This window comes from Mustela nigripes, chromosome 2, assembly GCF_022355385.1.
Source record: "Mustela nigripes isolate SB6536 chromosome 2, MUSNIG.SB6536, whole genome shotgun sequence".
In the NCBI taxonomy this organism is placed as follows: domain Eukaryota; kingdom Metazoa; phylum Chordata; class Mammalia; order Carnivora; family Mustelidae; genus Mustela; species Mustela nigripes.
This window is the reverse complement of record NC_081558.1, coordinates 103,025,018-103,043,776: the sequence shown is the minus strand read 5'-3', so window position 1 is coordinate 103,043,776 and position 18,759 is coordinate 103,025,018. Positions and strand designations below refer to the sequence as shown.

Sequence of the window (18,759 nt, the reverse complement as noted above, 5' to 3'; positions counted from 1 at the left end):
TCTATACTTGTCAGTCTCCCTCGCTAGACTGGGAGTTTCTGTGGGATGACAAGGGTTCAATGCCTGGAATACAGCTGGGCTTCAGTAAATATCAGTTGAATGAAAGACACCCAAAAAGTATTTTCTTAAAAAACAAAAATCCCCATAGTCTTCTCTCTTATTGATTCTCCCCTGCACAGACTCCAAGATGGCCCCCTAATTTAGCCTGACTCTGAGGACCTCCTGATGAGAAAATAAATACTTCAAAGAGACTGCCTGTCAGAGACTCAAAAAACAGAAGTGATTCCCCCCTAAAGGAATGCCCACTGCAAGATGGGGACACTTGGATTCAGGCCACCCACCACTGGCCTTTGCCACCAGCTGTCCCCTTCCAGAAACAGGATTGTTACCTTTAAACTGTGACTGCTTCGTTTCTTTCAGCAGAACTGTTCAGGGATCTCCAAACATAAGCTTATAATGAAAACCCCACAATAACCAATTCAGAATCTACTGTGAGCACAGCAGGTCAGCAACAAGTTTATTATTAGACTGGCAAGGTCACAGACTGGTGCATGGCTAAGTGTTTGGGCCAACTCTCCTTGACTTTCTCTGCATGGGTTTCTGCTGTCAAATTTCCCTTCTTGGTGTTTGCAATGGTTTGCGGTGGTGCGTTTGTCTTTATCTTTATGGGGGTGGGGAGCAAAGCAAAAGAAGTAACAGGAAGTAATGCAGGTTCCCTCGAGCCTCTCACAGTGACTCAGGGCAATTCACTTGATCAGTGATAGTCATTTTCTCAATGTCAATGTCATTAGAGGTCAGGATATCTTTTAGATAGGTCACAGTTTCTGGAGGGAGATAAGGGTTTCTTCCCAAGATCCAAACATGATCCATGTGAAAAAGCCAGACGATTGTGGTGCAGGAGTACACGAGGGCGTAGTTCTCGTAGTCGGTGGCCAGAACCCAGTATGGAGCCGATGGCATCACTGAGAACCAGAGAAGGGCAGTGTTAAGCGGGAACAGGGCAAGAGGAACCTTCCTCTCCAGGACCCAGGAAGTCAGGGTCCTAGTTCTTCTACATTAGTGCTTCTTTTTCTTTTTTTTTTTTAATCTTTTTTCTTATTTATTTACTTATTTATTCATTTGACAGAGAGAGATCACAAGCAGGCAAAGGCAGGCAGAGAGAGAGAGAGGAGGAAGCAGGCTCCCTGCTGAGCAGAGAGCCCGATGCAGAACTCGATCCCAGGACCCTGAGATCACGACCTGAGCCTAAGGCAGCGGCTTAACCCACTGAGCCACCCAGGCGCCCTACATTAGTGCTTCTTCTTCTTTTTTTTTTTTTTTAAAGAGTTTATTTATTTATTTGACCGAGAGAGATCACAAGTAGGCAGAGAGGAAGGCAGAGAGAGAGAGAGGAGGAAGCAGACTCCCTGAGCAGAGAGCCCGATGCGGGACTCGATCCCAGGACCCTGAGATCATGACCTGAGCCGAAGGCAGCGGCTTAACCCACTGAACCACCCAGGCGCCCTACATTAGTGCTTCTTAACTCTGAATTCATGTGGGAATCTTATGGGAGCTTTAAAAAATCCTAGGCCACCACCTTCAGGCCTGCCCACATCCTGATGTGGAGGTGACTGGAACTCCTGAAGTCTCCCCCAGTGATTCCAGTCTGCAGCCCGAGCTCAGAGCCATCATTCTGGATCCTCCCTCCCTGGCAGCAGATTGGTGACGGTTCATAGGGAATTTTGTTGGACACCCTAGACTAATAGGCTGACTGAGCACTAGTACAAATGGAGGCACCACTTAGATAAGTGGAGTCAAGAATGTGAAGTCAGGGGATGCCCGGGTGGCTCAGTTCACGATTTCAGGGTCCTGGGATGGAGTCCGACATCAGGCTCCCTGCTCATCGGGAAGTCTCCTTGTCCCTCTGCAGCTCCCTCTGCTTATGTGCGCTCTCTGCACCCCCCCCCCCCACAAATAAATTTTAAAAAATCTTTAGAAGAAAAGAGAATGTGAGGTCAGGGGCCCCAGGCTTTCCAGGTCTGTACTTCCCCGCTTCCTTTAGAAACTGCCTGGGGAAGGAATTAAGGACTAATGTTGATTTGTTGTTCTTTTTGTGTGATCTTCAAAAGTTCCTCTGTTCTTAAGAATATGGTAAATCAGGTGATAACAGGTTAAAAACTCTCACAAAGGGCCTACAAGGATTCATTGAATGACATCTGCCTAGTATCAAAATTTCAGCATTAATGGGTCCTTATGGAAAAAGAGGGAAGATTTACCTTCTCCATCTGAATCCAGAAACTTCCTCTATTAACTTAACCTCCACACCGCAGTCCAAGGCAAGGAAAAGTCATAGCCTACCTTGTTAAAGTTAAGTGGAATATGAACCCAAATGCAGAAAGCTGTGAGCTGACCCCATAAGAACAAAAGATTTCGACACATATCCCATCATGGGTGGTTTGCTTTCCTGGGTTTCAAGCATCCCACCTCCTCCACTCCAAAATAATCCCCGTTTGCCAAGCCAAACCATATCTCAACACTCGTGAATGACCATGAGAAGCTGGACAAAGGAGGCAGTGTGTGAGAGGTTAGAGCTTGGCTGGGCGTCAAAGACCCAGCTGGTCATCAGTATAATACAAGAGGGCCAATCCAGATGACAACCCAGCAAGGTCCCTCCTCTGTCTGACTTTCTACCTGTTTTATAAATATGAAAAAGGAAGGACACTTGGAGGATGCCTGATGGATAGAAGCCTGTACAAGGCTACGGGGCCCACACTGAGTGCGGTTTCTGACTTACCTTTCTAGCCCTGTTGGTGCCTGCCTGCTGGGCTCCCCATGAGAAGCTCGTATTTGTCACATATCTGCTATCTGTGACTTTCCACTGCTTTGTGTGTTCCCAGCTGGACTCTGCAACCCTGAGCTGTCTGGAGGAAATGTTCTTCCAACCTCTTTTGGTGATGGCCTCATGCCCCACCTGCACACAGCCAGGAGTTCACATGCTGTCTTCCTCCCCCAGGGTCTAGATCTCAAGACCCATTTACCCAGATGTTTCTTCTCAGCAAATTTCCATGATTCTGTATTAGAGAACTCTGACAGCCTCCTACTGCTTCTGGGAGGCACTTCAACCCAGGAACATGACTTTTGAGGCTCTACCCAGTCTTGTCTTGTGCTCCACGTATCTGCCCATCCTCTGGGCTTCTCTCTGCAGGCCTTTCCTCTTGCCATTCTTGCACTTGGGACAGCCTTTCCCATAATCCCCCACACAACCTGGAAGACCCAGTGCAAACATCTGATCCTCCACCAGAATACATCTCCTCCTCCTCTGCTTGCCCTGCCAGGAGCTCCTGCCTCTTCCAGCTCCTGTTCCAGGCTTCTTTTGTAAGGTCATGCCCATAATATTTGGCCTTGCCTCCTATCCCCACCCCTCAATTGAGAGTTTGGGGTCCTATGTTTTGGTCCCAAGTCTGCCTCTAATTAGTCCAGTGACCTTGCCTCCATCATCTAGCTCTTCTGCACTTGGACTTTCTTTTTTTTTTTTTTTTTTTAAAGATTTTATTTATTTATCAGAGAGAGAGTGGGAGAGAGCGAGCACAGGCAGACAGAATGGCAGGCAGAGGCAGAGGGAGAAGCAGGCTCCCTGCCGAGCAAGGAGCCCGATGTGGGACTCGATCCCAGGACGCTGGGATCATGACCTGAGCCGAAGGCAGCTGCTTAACCAACTGAGCCACCCAGGCGTCCCTGGACTTTCTTATTTGTGATATAAACAAGAGAAACTGACATGTACAAAGCCCCTTCCGTTTACGGAGCATTTGCCATCTCATTTACCTTTGCGACACTGGGCACAGAGGTGACGATATCTGCCTATGGTCACATGTGCAGGAAGAACAGTTTTCATCTCCCAGCGTTCCTATCTTGGTGTATAAAATAAGAGTGTCCTCTCTGCTCCCCTCTACGGGCTTGATGGGGGGTGGGAGGTAGTGATTCCTCTTGCAGCTGTGACTTCAGTATCCGCCACTTGGGTGGGGAGAGGGAACTTCGAGCACACTGGGAATTAAGAAATCTCACATTTCTGACCTGCCTTCTCCCATGTGTCTCTATCAACAGTAAAACTAGTATTTGGTGTTTTCTCTGTTGCCCGTGTCCATTCCTCCATGAGCCCAGAGCTCAGAGGGCACATGCCCATGATCAAATATCCCTCAGAGAAACCCACAGTGTGGCCAGAAAGTGGCAGACAGAGCTGGGGCTCAGATTTGCCTTCACTGTTATCTCTTGCTGTCAAGCTTCTGTGCATATAAATTGTTCTGCTAAGAACACCATTATTAACTATTACTAACCAGTAATGTTTCCAGCCTCTGTTTCCTGGGGGGGTGGGAGAGGTGGGAAGTGGGAAAGGCGGGATTGGTTATCCTACTGCTCAGACCCTGTGTGCTGTTCTCTGTGCTTCCTCTAGGGAAACGTGGTAGTTTTTAATAGTAAATCGCCTATGTACTTGTCAGTATCCACACTGGGGTTTAAGTCCCTCAGGGAGAAGCCCAGCTCTGTCTGGCTCATCATTGTATCTTTGGTGCCTAGCCCTGAGCTGCATGTAGCCGGTGCTCAACAAATAATTATGTATTAAGTCATGACAGGTGACACCCAGATGTGACAGGAGTGTTCCCACCCAGGGCTCTAACTTCTCATGTGAGGTAGAAAAGGCTCTAGCTTTCCGTTTGTGTATCTCTTATCCCTGAAACCTCCCAAGGGAAGTGAATACTTACACCAGAAAAACTTAACTCCCAGCTTGGCAGGCTCTGTAAGGTTGCCCTGGGTGGCTTCGCCTTCGATTTGATTCACAGTTCCATCAGATCTGCAATGCGTTAAAACAAAAAAAAAAACAAAACAATGAAAAACCTTAACTCATGGGAAGCCAAAAATCAGTGAAAGGCAAGATGTGTGACACTAAGGACCAGGGCGGCAAGAATGTGATTGCTGGTTAGGAAGGCTCTGTCCCTTCTCCTTTGTCACTGTCTCACACCAGGCGGAAGCAAATGGCCTTGGAGTGATAAGAAACAAGAACTGAAATGCTCCAGGACTGGATAACATGTTAGGCCTTTGCCCTTTAGGGCTATTTTTTGGGTCCTGCAAGGCCATTTCCCATTCTCAGGCTCCAGAGGGAGGGAGTAAAAGAGAAGGAAAAAACAAACAAATGAAACAACCCAACACACTAAGAAGATTAGCTTCTTTAGAAACAAGAAAGAGCCAAAGGAAAAAAACAAACAAACAAACAAACAAAAAAAATGAGGACTGCTGGAAGTCTGGAGATCTGCAAGCTTTCCCTGCTCTTGGGGTCTCAGTGACATCTGTCCCATAAAGGCATTCATTCACCTGAGCTCCAAGACCCCTATCCAGCCCAGCAGGCTTCTGACTGAGTGTGGGAGGTTTTGACCCTGGCCAGGTACAGCAGGCAAAGAGAAAACATTTGTGATTCTCAGAGATGTTGAATGAGAAGAAATGCCCATCTCACAACGAGTGCCACCTTCCACTTACAATTGGCAGTGTCATTTCTTTCTTAGTGTTTTATAAAATGGTGGTGTTTCTGAAGTGATGGTCTCAGATTGGATGAAGTACTTTCACTCTTTTGAAGGGAGCTGGCTCCATTTCCGGGTAACTGGCCATGACCTTGGGGACCTGGGGGAGCGGGAAAAGGCCTGGGGATAGACTGAAGGAAGGTGCTCACATATCACAGGGCTCTTTGAGGACACTGAAGGATGAGGAGCCCATTTGTCTCTCCTCAAGGGGCAAACTAAAACTAGAGGAGTAGCGTGTGTTAGAAAGTCAGTAGGAGGGGCGCCCAGGTGCCTCAGTGGTTTAAGCCTCTGCCTTTGGCTCAGGTCATGATCTCAGGGTCCTGGGATCCAGCCATGGGCTGGGCTCTCTGCTCAGCAGGGAGCCTGCTTACCCCCCTCCCCTGCCCCCTCTCTGTGTGCTGTTCTGCCTACTTGTGATCTCTCTCACTCTCTATCAAATAAAGAAAGTCAGTAGGCTATGTTTAGTGTTGATGTCCAGAAACCAGACAAGAAACAGGTAAGGAAGGAAGGCAGAGGTACTCTGATGCTGTTGGATATGCTGCTGGATGTCTGTCCTCAAGTAGGGCTGGAGACCAGACCCTGAGCTGTCGCCTGGAACTCCACTGGGAAGACAAGAAGAAGGTCCGTTTCCATCTGCATATGGTTGCTTAGCAACAAACCAGCCTCTTCTCAACAGACTCCTCCCCTTTCCTTCATCATTTATGCTTTGTCCAGAACAGTTTCCAAAAAAAATTCTCTGATCATAAGCTCACAGTTTGATCATGGGAAAAACACACATGTCTTTTTCAAGGGAGGCAGCAGTATTTATTAAATGATTAGACCACACCAAACACTGTTCTAAGTGATTTGCACGTGTTATCTCACCCAAAGCTCACAAAGCCCTAAGGGAGGGAAGTTTTATGATTATCGCCATTTTACAGAGAGGAAACGGAGGCTTAGAGAATGAGCATAAATCACTGAAGATCCCATTGTCAGTATCTGGCAGAACCAGGATTTGAAACTGGGCAGCCTAATTCCCCAGCCTGAACCCTTCAGCTCCCAGCCCTGTGCCAGCTGCCCTGGCCCTCAGGTTCTCCGACCCTGGCTAAGAGTACTTTGCTCAGACTCCATGCTGTGCCTCTCTGCCCATTTGACAGTACTCCTGAGAGGAAAACCGTTCCCCTCTCCTGAACTAGCAAACCTTTCTCTGTGTGCCCTTGAATCTTAAACAGACGTGACCCTGCAGGCTAAGCAACCTAATACTCAGGATACGGTTCCAGACGACTCCCCGCCAGCTCCGAAGGAGAGGTGAAAGAGGTTTGGGATCTGTGTCATGGCCTGACTCTTGGTCACAGAATGGGACAAAATATTTGAAATGAAATCACTGCAACTTTAGATGGCTGCCTGCCTCCCAATTCCTGGAGCCTTTCCTGGGCTCTGAAATAAGCTGGTTTTCTCTTTATAGGCCCTTAAGAGTAAGACTCTCACTCTTGTATGTACGCAGGGCCAGGAGTCACCCCCCTCCCCCGGTATCTTGGCACACAGGAAGCTTAGTGGATAGTAGGATAGCCACACGAAGCCCTAGTAACTTCCAGGCTGGGTTGTGGTTGTTTTTTTGGAGTTGACACTGTTCTCAGATCCTGTAGGGAACAGGAAGGACAACCCTTCATCCCCAGCCTTCCTTTCATGTGTCCTCTGTCCTCTTCCTCATTTCACTTCTTAAATTTCCGTGGTGTTACTTACAAGCTGTGTGGCCCTTGGGAAATTACTTGACCTCTCTGTACCTCAGTTTCCTCTTCTAGAAAAATGAGGTTAATAACAGCATCTACCTCAGGGTCGCTATGGGGATGAAATGAATATGCACACTCATTTACATATACATACATATAGGTCCACATGTGTACAGGTGTGTACAAAATAGTGCCTTGAACAAAGGAAGTGCTTAATATCTGTCACTATTTATTGTTGCTCTTATTTTTGTTGTGGAAGGTAGGAACTTTTTCTGGGGCTCTTTTAAAGTTTACATTTGCTTTCTAAAGTATGAATTTTTGTATCAAATAGAAATCCATTAGAAGCTCCCAGTAATAAAAAAGAATACTTTTCTAAGCTTTCCTGTCACAAAACCCAGAGGTTTATGTCTGTATCTAATAGTCAAAGTTGTCTGGAGATGGAATAAAATGTCATGGAAGGCAACGAGCTATCCATTCCTGGAAGGATTCAAGCAGAGTTGAATGTCCTCTGTCAGTAGATAATGTACAAGGGTTTCTCTCTTGGTTTGGGAGATCAGATGAGAACATTCCTCCCCTTGTCCTCTACTGAGTATCTATTTCACAATTAAAGTGGGAACCCTACTGTTTGGGGTCCCATTGAGTCCCAAGTGCCTTTCCTGGGGAGTACATATACAACAGGTACATAATACAGGGAGTACACAATAGAGTAAGTACACAATACAGTAAAATGCTCTGCCAGTGGTCTTACAAATAAATGAGTAGTTCCTCGCACCTCCCCCCCTACCCGCCATGCCCCGCCATTCCGCTTGCCAAGAGTCATCATCTCAGGACCTGCTGTGAACAGGCAGTGCATACCCAGCCGCAATGGCATCCCCTTTGAACTAGACTGCAAGGACACCCAGTCACCCCAGGACAGCTCTCTGGTGGCTGGCTCCAGGACTGTGCTGCTTTTGAAACCACAGCCACTCACCTCAACTCCTGGTTTACCACTTTGATGTTTCCGTTTTCCATTAACGAGTAGTTGGCCTGGATGCAACTTCCCTTCTCAAAGCTCACTGGGATCTTCTCAATTTCATACCATCGTCCAAGATACTGCAGAGATAACAACAGACAGAGAAAACTCTGTGGTTCTCTGGGGACCTGCAAACTCTCCCTATTGTTGTCTTTTAGAGCAGAGCCCTTTCCTGGGAAACCAAGCAAAATGGGCTGCATTGTTCCCAACAGCAACTGAGCCAGATATTGATTCAAAGGAGAGTAAGTGAATCAGATGTGCAGGTGTTTGTCGAATGCTGCATTTTATTCCTCAAGTGCTTTTTATTTAGATATGTTGTCAGTGGCCCCTCCAGCCAAAATCTATGTGAAATTCTAGACTCTGTAAAAGAGAGGGAGCAGTTCAGATGATGTAAGGTGCCATCTCAAATATTTTGTGATTCTATGAGGCATCTCTGAATTGTGTGCAAAATCAGATATGTTCCTGTGGGGAACTGGAACTCCAGGATTGGCAGAATTCTCCTCATTTGACCCTGGAGAGGGAACTGGTCACAAAGGCTTTTGGCAGGTGATCAGGATTTAGGAGACTGATATCATTCTTCCCTGGGGGCTTGGTCTCAGTTTATAACTTCATGTACAGAGACAGCATTAAAGGAAGTGTGTGACTGTGGGTGAGGGGAGACAGGTGTTTTCTTGTGTCCATGCACCGTCTTGCATGGAGACTGCTCCAATTTACAACCTCCATGGGGGGGCAATGTGGAATTATCTAGCAAAACTGAAAATACATACAGTGCATATATGAGGTTATTTGCTGCAGTACTGTTTTTAAGAACGAAACACAGGAAACTAGAGTCTAAGTGAGCATTAGTAGGGAATGGGGTCCATAAATGATGGCACATCCATGCAATGGAATGTTATACTCCTTTTCTTAAAGGAGTCATATACAATTACTCCAAGATACATTCAATGAAAAAAGAGCTGGGTGAAAAATAGAGCACATGGAAAAATGGGGGGAAAGGTTATTATATTCATTTTTTTAAAGATTTTATTTACTTATTTTGAGAGAGAGCGAGCACTAGAGAGAGAGTGCGAGAGAGAGCGCAAGCATGAATGGGGGCAGAGGGAGAAGGAGAAGCAGACTCCCTGCTGAGCAGGGATCCTGATGTGGGGCTCCATCCCAGGACCCTGAGATCAGGACCTGAGCCGAAGCAGATGCTCAACCAACTGAGCCCCCCAGGCCCCAATTACATTCATTTTCTGTCCCTGCTATAACAAACAAGTTACCACAAGCTCACAACATGAATTTGTGGTCTCACAGTTCTGTACATCAAGGGAGCTTGGTTAATATCAAGGTGTTGGCAAGGCTGTGTTCCTTTCTAGAGACTCTAGAGAACTCTGTCTTCTTGCCTTGTCCAAGTTCTAGAGGCCACCCACATTCCTTGGTTGGTGAACTCCTTCCTCCATCTTCAGGGCCAAGCAAAAGCAGGGGACATCCTTATCGCACTGCATCTTTCTGACCACAGCTGGGGAAGATTCTCTGTTTTCAGTGATTAGACTGGGCTCACTGGATAATCCAGGCCACTCTTGCCATCTCCAAGTCTAGAACTTTAATCACATCAACACAATTCCCCTTTCCATGGAAAGTAGCATATCCACAGGTTCCAGGGATCTGGGTGTGGACATCGTTCTGCCTACTGCAGGTATGTATGTATTTGTGGACGTAAACATTATCTCCCAAAAGACACACAGTGAACTGTTTATACTGGTTGCTACTAGAGAGGCAAACTGAGGTGGGAAGGAATAAAGCTTTTCATAGAATGTTCTTTGGTACACTTAGAATTTTGAACCATATGAATATATTTACTTAGTCAAAATACTAATCAAAAGATTTTAGAAATTTATTACCCAACAAGGGAAAAATCGGAGATGCACTCACCTTCAATGGAGTCAGGCTTTGAACTGAGAGTGTCCTGCCAACAGGGGGCAGTATTACGCCAGTCACATGGCTCTTTGCTCAAATCTATACTCCTGTTTGTGACATCAATGTTCCACTCATTTATGAAAGCACATCTTTCCATTAAACCACTGAAATCAACATTCACTTAAAGCACCGAAAAATAAGATGAAAGACCATTTGGTTACCTCGGCATCCTCAAAAAAAGCTCCATTTTATACAAAGCATTTAAAAGAGTTCTATTATTGTTAAGATGAGTTCAGGGCTCCACAATTAAAACCGAGGAAGCGTGATTTTCCAGTAAAGAGGCAACTCGGAGGTTGAAGATTCCTTTTCATGTCATGCTTCTTTATAATTTCATAGTATTTTTCTGAAAGCCGTTTCATGGTTTTGGGTCTGCTTCTCTAACCGCATAAGGAGAGAGCAATGTTTAAAAAGAATTCTGGAGAGGCGCCTGCAGGCTCGGTCTGTTTGGCTTCCAGCTCTTGATTTTGGCTCAGATCATGATCTTGGAAATTGAGAGACTGAGCCCTGCATTGGTCTCCACACTGATTGGGGAGCCTACTTGGGATCCTCTCTCTCCCTGCCCCTCTGCCCCTCCCTGCTCCTGTGCAAGCCCCCCCCCCCCCTTCCCACCACCTGCTCTCTCTCTCTCATTCTCACTTTCAAAAAAAAAAAAAAAAAAAAGGAAAGAAATGAAAAAAGAATCCTGGAAAAGATAGAAGTAAAACTATCTGTATTTTCAGATAGCATGATTTTGTAATAGAAAATCCCAAGGAATCCACACACACAAGAACTATAGGAACTGATGAATGAAATCAGCAAGGTTAAAGGATACTATATCAATATATAGAAAGCAAACGGGTTTCTACACTTACAATGAACCCTCTATAAGTTATTAAAATTCCACTTACAATAGTATCAAACAAATAAAATACTTAGGAATAAATTTAACCAAAGAAACGCAAAACTTATACTCTGAAAAATATAAAATGTTGTTGAAAGAAAGGAAAGAAGACCTAAATAAATGGAAAGATAATCTATGTTCAGGGACTAGAAGGCTTAAAATTGTTAAGATGACAATGTTCTCCAGATTGATTTAGATTCAGTGCAGTCTTTATAAAAACAAAACAAGAGAGAAGCACAGTGGAAACATGTTGGGCCCATAAAAACAAAACAAAACAAAAAACAACTCTGCTTTTTTACAGAAATTGACAACCAGATCCTGAAATTCATATGGAAATGAAAAGGATTCAGACTAGCCAGAAGAACAAAGTTGGAGGCCTCATATATTCTAATTTCAAAACTTACTACAAAGCTATAGTAATCAATACTGTATAGCACTAGCATAAAGATGGATATATATAACAATATAATAGAATTGAAAGTCCAAAAAATAAACTCTTACATATATAGCCAATTGATTTTCAACAAGGATGCCAAGATTATTCGATGGAAGAATAGTCTTGTCAACAAAAAGTTCTGTGACAACTGAATATCCAAAATAATAAAGTTGGACTTCTAGATCATCCTATATACAAAGTTTAACTTAAAATGGACCGCAAACTTAAATGTAATGATTAAAACTAAAAAAAAAAAAACCTCTTTTAAGAAAATATAGAAATTAATCTTCATAACCTTGCATTAGGTAATGAGTTTTTTAGAAATCAAAAGCACAAGCCACAAAAGAAGAAAATAGATAAATTGTAACTCATTAATATTAAAAACTTTTGTGCTTCAAAGGACACATTGATAAAGTGAAAAGAGAATCCACAGGATGGGGTAAATATTTGCAAATCCTATATCTGATAAGAGACTTGTATCTAAAACGTATAAAGAATTCTCAGAGCTCAACAATTAAAAGATAAATAACCCAAGTAAAAGATGGGCAAAGGACTCAGACATTTCTCCAAAGAAGATATACAAATGGACAATAAATGCATGAAAAGATGCTCATCATCATTAACCATCAGAGAAATACAAATCAAAACCACAATGAGATACCACTTTGTGCCCTCTAAAATTTTAAGGGCTATAATCCAAAAGATGTGATAACAAGTGTGAGCAAAGATACGGAGAGATCGGTGTGAGACACTGCTGGTGGGAATGTAAAATGGTGATGCAGCTCTTTTGGAAAACAGTCTGGCAGTTTCTCAAAAGATTAACGTGGAGTTACCATATGACCTAGCAATTCTTCCAGCTATACGCCCAGAACTGAAAATGTATGTCCACCCAAAAAACTCCCATAAAGACAAGCACACAAAAATCTTACACATGAATGCTTGTAGCAGCATTATTCCTAATAGTTTAAAAGTGTAAACAACCCAAAGGATGAACAGATAAATAACATGTGGTATTATCCATGCAGGAGAATATTATTTGCCAATGAAAAGGGCTGAAGTATAGATGCATAGTACAGTATGGATGAACTTTTAAAATATTATGTTGCGTGAAAGCAATCAGTCTAAAAAAAACCACATACTGTATGATTCTGCCCCTATGAAATGTCCAGAATAGGCAAATTCATAGGGAGAGCTGATTGCCTGGGGCTGGGAGGAGGGTGGGAAATGGAGAGTGACTATTTGTGGGTAGGAATGATGAAAATATTCTAAAATTGATTGTGGTGATGGTTTCATAACTCCGATTATACAAAAAAATAGAAAGTGAACTTTAAACAGGTGAATTATGTGTTATATGAATTATATTTCAGCAAAACTTTCTTAAACATCCCGCTTCACGCCTCAAGGGACTTTTGTAAATATAGTCCAATTATAATTATCAAAGTGTCTTTGGATTTTTACCCCCAAACAGAAATATAATTCAAATTCCCTGGATTTTTTTCTGGAAAATCTACCATAGCTTAGCAGGGTTGCCTGAATAAAGGGACCAGCCTGTAACAGTTATAGAGTGAGCGATGTAAACTGTACTGTATGTGTCCTTCCTACCTCCCCTGTGTGACTCTGTAGACGGTGCTCCTTCCCCACAACCTGCAGGCTCTGAGCTCTCGTCCCTCACTCCTGTACCTAATCCACCCCAAGAGGTCCCAACATTTATTCATACTGAGGAGTGAGTGACTGATAACAATTTTAATATTGCCCATCATGAGTCCTGGCTCTTAAAAAAGATCCAAACTTTCTATTAAGGAGAAAATGTCTTAAGAGCGAGACTCTAGGCATGAGTTCATAGCAATGGAAACCTTTCCTGTTTCCACTAGCTGCCTCCTTCTCCTATTCCCGGCTTGTAGATATGCACATATATACACAGGAAGGCTGGGCCTGATCCCAGGAAGAAAAGCCACATATGGGGACCTGGTTATACTGGAATCTTTTTAGTGCAGGTAACAAGAAAGCCTCTTGGGGAAGTTCCGTCCTCTTCTAGGTCCTGCGGGAGGAACTCCTGGGTGCCCAGCACTGTGGCGAAGCCTGGTCTTGAATCCCCCCTCTGCGTGGATTAGCAGGGCGACCTGGGTCGGTGATGAGCTGTCTGACATTGAGCTTCTTCATCCGTAGAATACGGAGAATAGCCCTGTAGCTGCTGCCTGCCCATCAACTACGGCGTGTCCTCTCAGCCTAGCTGGGTTCACCTCTGCCACCTGGACAATTCCCACGAACACGCTGCTAGCTGCCCACCTTGAGCTCACATCTCCCCCTTTGCCGGAAGACCTTGCCAGCACCCCAGAGTGCCCACAGCTGGCTCATACCCCCTCCATGGGACAATCTGAGGAGCATTCTACACATTTCCTTAGAGGATTCCCAGCAGGACAGAACCCTCTTGTTAACAGTGTTACTGTTGAGGAATGCACCTTTAGTTACTCTTCTACTTCTCTGTCTGCTTCCCCACAGACCCACATTGCTTCCTGGGATCATCCTCCTCAAACTCTCTGCTCCCCAGTTCTTGCCTGAGTCTGCTTTTGGGGGATCCCCAAAGAGGATAAGTACCTACCCCAAGGTTAGCTGTGGGACTCAAAGCAGAATACTAACTCTGAAGCCTGGCAGATGTTTATTCAAACGGGAGGCAAAACAGATAGGAGGTTAGCCTTTTACCACACCTTATTCACATCAAAGTTCTCCTGCACTGGAGGAGTCGGGCATTTCCCAAGATGGAAGGCTTGTCCGGATGCCGCACTGAAGAGGCTGGCCAGCGCGGAGAGCAACAGCAGCGCGGTCACCATCTTGGGGCTGTGAAGGGAACCGGGAGTTAGGAGAAACAAAGCCGCTTGAGTTGTTCTGGGCTTCCGAGGACATGCAGTCATACGGCGGGGGGGGGGCCGGATTTCTGGGGACATCTCTGGAGACCTCCCCCTGAACCCTTTGGCAATCGCCCTGCAGGCCACCTGGGTCATCATCTTCAATGGCACTGGGAGGCATTCCACCCCCTGGAGCCTCTCCATACACTCTGTAGCCCCTGGGAGAGCACATTCTGCCTGGTGTTGGAGCTCCTTGGATTTATTTTCCAACTGCTCCCTCACAATTATGCATTTTTCAAGGACAGGCACCCCCAGGACCTGGCAGTGTCAGGCACAATCCAGACTTGTTAATGAAGAGAAAGGATGTGGGGTGGGGGTAGGAAAAGGTTGAAGTTGTCGAGGGAACCGCACGAGAGAAAAAAGATGAACATAAACCGAGCAGACATTTGGTGTGTTAGGAGACTCATAAGAGAGATGCCTCCTTCATCAACAGCCCGCCTCTCATCCCCCCCCCCCCCCGCCTTGCTGGGCTGTTCACCAACCAAGAAGTATGCCTGAGACCTGACAGGCAGCTGCGTATTGGGGACCCCAAAGCACCCCAGCTGGGTTCGAATGCAGGCTTTGCCACATACTAAGTATAACTGTGTCCAGTTCACACTTGAGCTTTCCAGGCTATTACGTGGAAATAATAATCATACCAACTCCAGGAAGTTTTGCGAGAATTAAATGAGATGTATAGAGAGAGCATTTCAGGTGGTGTCTGATATAGAGAAAATGCTTCATAAACTAGTTGTTATTACCATGAAAAGCAGACACAAATAATTGTTTCCTGAATTTCTCTTTGGACGTCTGTTGGGAATATTTTTCTTTCTTTCTTTCTTTCTTTAAAATTTTATTTATTTGACAGAGAGACAGTGAGAGAGGGAACACAAGCAAGGGGGGTGGGAGAGGGAGAAGCAGGCTCCCTGCTTCTTCCCTGCTCAGCAGGGAGCCCAATGAGGGATTCAATCCCAGGACTCTGGGACCATGACCTGAGCTAAAGGCAGACACTTACAATTGAGCCACCCAGGTACCCCGTGGGGATATTTTTCATAGATGTGCATTTATTTTTATTTTTATTTATTCTTTTAGTTGCACAGACAGGGAAATCAATGTGCATTTAACCAGAGGCGGACCAGTAGCTGGCAACAGGCATTTCAGCCCAAGCTCCCTTCCCTTCTTCTTGCCCTGACCTCTTTTGTGTGACTCCTTGCCTGTGGCTGCACAGGAGCTATTTCTAGCTCTTTGCCTTTCTCCCTGCAATGAAGAAAACTGAATCCATGGAAGCCAAATGTTCTCAGATCTGAGCATTTAAAAGGATGTGTCATAACAGGAATAATTATAACCACTTTATTATGGTTAAACCTCTAAATAACCTTTAATAATCAATAGCTTTTCTTCTGGAGGTTTCACTGCTCCATTTCCAAAGGAACAGTTACATAATGTGTAAAGCTGCCAGCCAGGGATGGTGGTGGCGGGGTGGTGGCTGAGTCTCCCTTGAGCAAGCCAAGTCTGGGGTAGGACCCCACCTTCTCTGAGAATCCATCTCCCATCGGCTCCTTCCACCACGTAAACAACATCTGTATTTTAACCTTTGGGGAGATGATGGGAATCGCCTGACCTTACAAAAATTTGCATCCATCTCTGAGAAATTCTTAAAACTGCGGACCTCTACTCTTGGCCCTCAGTAGGCTCCAAGTTCTCTGTGCCTTGGCCAGAACATCCAAACTCAAAGGCTGGTCACACGTTACACACGTTCTACAGGGCCCCCCAAACTGGCGGGACTTGAGAGGTCCTTTACCCATTCCCCAAACCCCCGAGTGTACAGATGGAAGCTGAATGCCAGAAGGGGCAGAGAGCTGGTACTCCGGGGGCCATCGCCAGCTGTCCATCCTGCAGCGACCCTCAGACAGGTTTCCTTCTGCACACCAGCTGTGGTGACTTTCAGTAAACACCTACCTCTGTAACCTTGATGAGCCTCAGTTCACCGTGTGACAACTACACCAAAAGTCAGTTCCCTGTCTTACTCTGACAAATCTCTTATTACAAGATGTTCTCTTGGGGGCTGAAGCATGTGCTTTAGCTCTGTAGGAGGATTTCAGAGCAAGCCTAATTCTTAGTGTTGCTCGCATCTCTTCCAAAGATGTCTCTCCTTGCAAGAGTTTTACTCCTCTGGTTAAAACTTTCTGTGAGAGTAAGGGTTGATGGCATCCATAATTTCTTTTCCAGGCCCCTCCCAATCTAGCTCATTCCACACTTCTTCAGCACCTTCTGAAGGGGAGGCAGTGAGGAGAGGACTTGGGAGACAAGTTGAACAAAGTGAAGCCATTTTGGTTTTAGGCTAACCCTTAACCAGGAGTCGGCAGGTCATAAAAAGGGTTACAAGTTCTGACCCACAGAGGCCTCAAGACCCCATTACCTCAGGTAATAAAAGCAGTAAAGGTCAGACATTCTTAAAATTGCTCCCTGCAGGTAATTTCACGATCCTAAAACAATGGAAAAACTCACCACTCAATGTAAATGAAAAACCCAAAATTAAAGAGTGAGCCCCTCCCTATATGGTTAATTAAAAAAACTTACAAGACCCTTTATTAGAGGCAAAGGGGTGTCTTTGTCAGCTGGAAGGGGGGACTACTATTTTGTGAGGTAGCTCCTTTCTCCTATACTTAATACATCTTTGTCCCTTTCTCTAAACAGCTTGCTCTCAAATTCTTGCCCTTGCAAGGCCAAGAACCTTCTCAGCAATGGGCCTGAGGCCCTCCCTCTGGATCAAAGGTAAATCACATTATTAACATACACCTGTGAACTTGGGTATGTGTGACCTATATTTTTGCATCATCTTCTAAATACTATTGGGAAATGTCTTAATGAGGGGAGTTTACATATTTTACAAATTATAATTTAGGGGTGCCTGGGTGCCTCAGTGGTTTAAGCCTCTGCCTTTGGCTCAGGTCATGGTCTCAGGGTCCTGGGATCGAGCTCTGCATTGGGCTCTCTGCTCAGTGGGGAGCCTGCTTACCTCTCTGCCTACTTGTGATCTCCCTCTCTCTCTCTCTCTCTCTCTGTCAAATAAATAAATAAATCTTTAAATAAATAAATAAATAGAATTTAAATGCTCTTTTAACTGAATATTCAATTACTTAGTAAGAATTCTACTAAGGTTATGGTGCACCCACCCTGGGCCAGCACTAACTCTGTGAACTGAAACTCACAGTCATTGAACTTCCCCATGGAGAAGCCCGGGCCTCAGTATGTTGAATGGGCCCCACCCCGTATGGCCACAATACCCTACCTGTTAGGGTCCCACACTGACATTCTCTTTGTACCCAATGGTGTTAATGAGCCCAGGTTAGTTCCTGCTAAGCTCTGAAGCCAGAACTTCCTTAGGCCAAGTCTCCTAGGAGCCTGTTTTCTTGATGCCTGCGTATTACTGAGGACCTGGTCCCTGATTTTAAAGATCTGCAGATCCAAAGACGACTGGCTTCTGAGATTTCACGTGATAAAACAAAATACATTTCCGCAAGTCAGTGGGTCTAAAAAACCCATTTAGCTGCTGAATCCAACAAGAAACCATGTCTTCTCAGGAAAATAGTTTTGTACCACATTGTTAAATGCATTTTCTATTCACAGGATGAATTCCAGTTCACTTTTCAGTTAATTTTGTTGCAGCACACCAGTGGATGACAGGTCCCCGTGAACCCATCCAGGACAGTACTGGTGTAGGGAAAATTTTCCTATTGTCTATCTAGCATAGACGAGTGTGCCCAGTGCAAGCAGAAGACTCGGAGATGAGTCAACATGGGTTTGGCAGCCCAGTTCGGCATCTGTTGTCAGTCTTCTCTTGACTTGTTGTTTGGGATAGCTGAACCTCGGTTTCATCGTCTGAAAATGGGGTGGTTAGTATCTACCTTGGAAGGGAGCTTGAGGAAAAATGAGACCAAATTTGCAAAGCAGCAGGCACAAACCCTCCATCGTGTTAGTTACTATTGTTAGCAGAAAAGGGGCCATAGAAAGCCAAGACTGTCTTTAGGATAAGCATCATTCATCATAAATGAAAATTAAAACCACAATACGTACCTTTTTGGTCAAGATGAAGGCAGTCTCCACATGCAAACTCAGCCAATTTAGGATGCCTTCTCTTGTTGACTGGCTTCTCCCAAGCTGTTTTATAAGCTTCACAGAGTCATTGATGTTTCATTTTAATGCATGCCACACCCCGCCCAGTTCAGGAAGGCTGGCCTAAAAGCTTAGCTCTGTACCAAACACAAAAATGGGATGTTTTGTCCATCTCCCTCCCCCAGTTTCCTTCACAGCTGCTCCCCGCAAAAGAAACAATGA

The 18,759-nt window shown here is 45.0% G+C and overlaps 1 protein-coding gene across 1 annotated transcript; it reads right to left on the bottom strand.

The window, feature by feature from the left end:
- Positions 1-487: 487 nt before the first annotated feature.
- APOD (apolipoprotein D) lies at positions 488-18,608 on the bottom strand. The gene is made up of 5 exons (XM_059388012.1): positions 18,499-18,608; positions 14,245-14,374; positions 8,223-8,344; positions 4,734-4,822; positions 488-962 (listed from the first exon to the last, which is right to left on the bottom strand). The coding sequence occupies exons 2-5, from the start codon at positions 14,365-14,367 to the stop codon at positions 727-729; spliced, it is 570 nt and encodes a 189-aa protein (XP_059243995.1). The 5' UTR covers positions 14,368-14,374; positions 18,499-18,608; the 3' UTR covers positions 488-726.
- Positions 18,609-18,759: the final 151 nt, after the last annotated feature.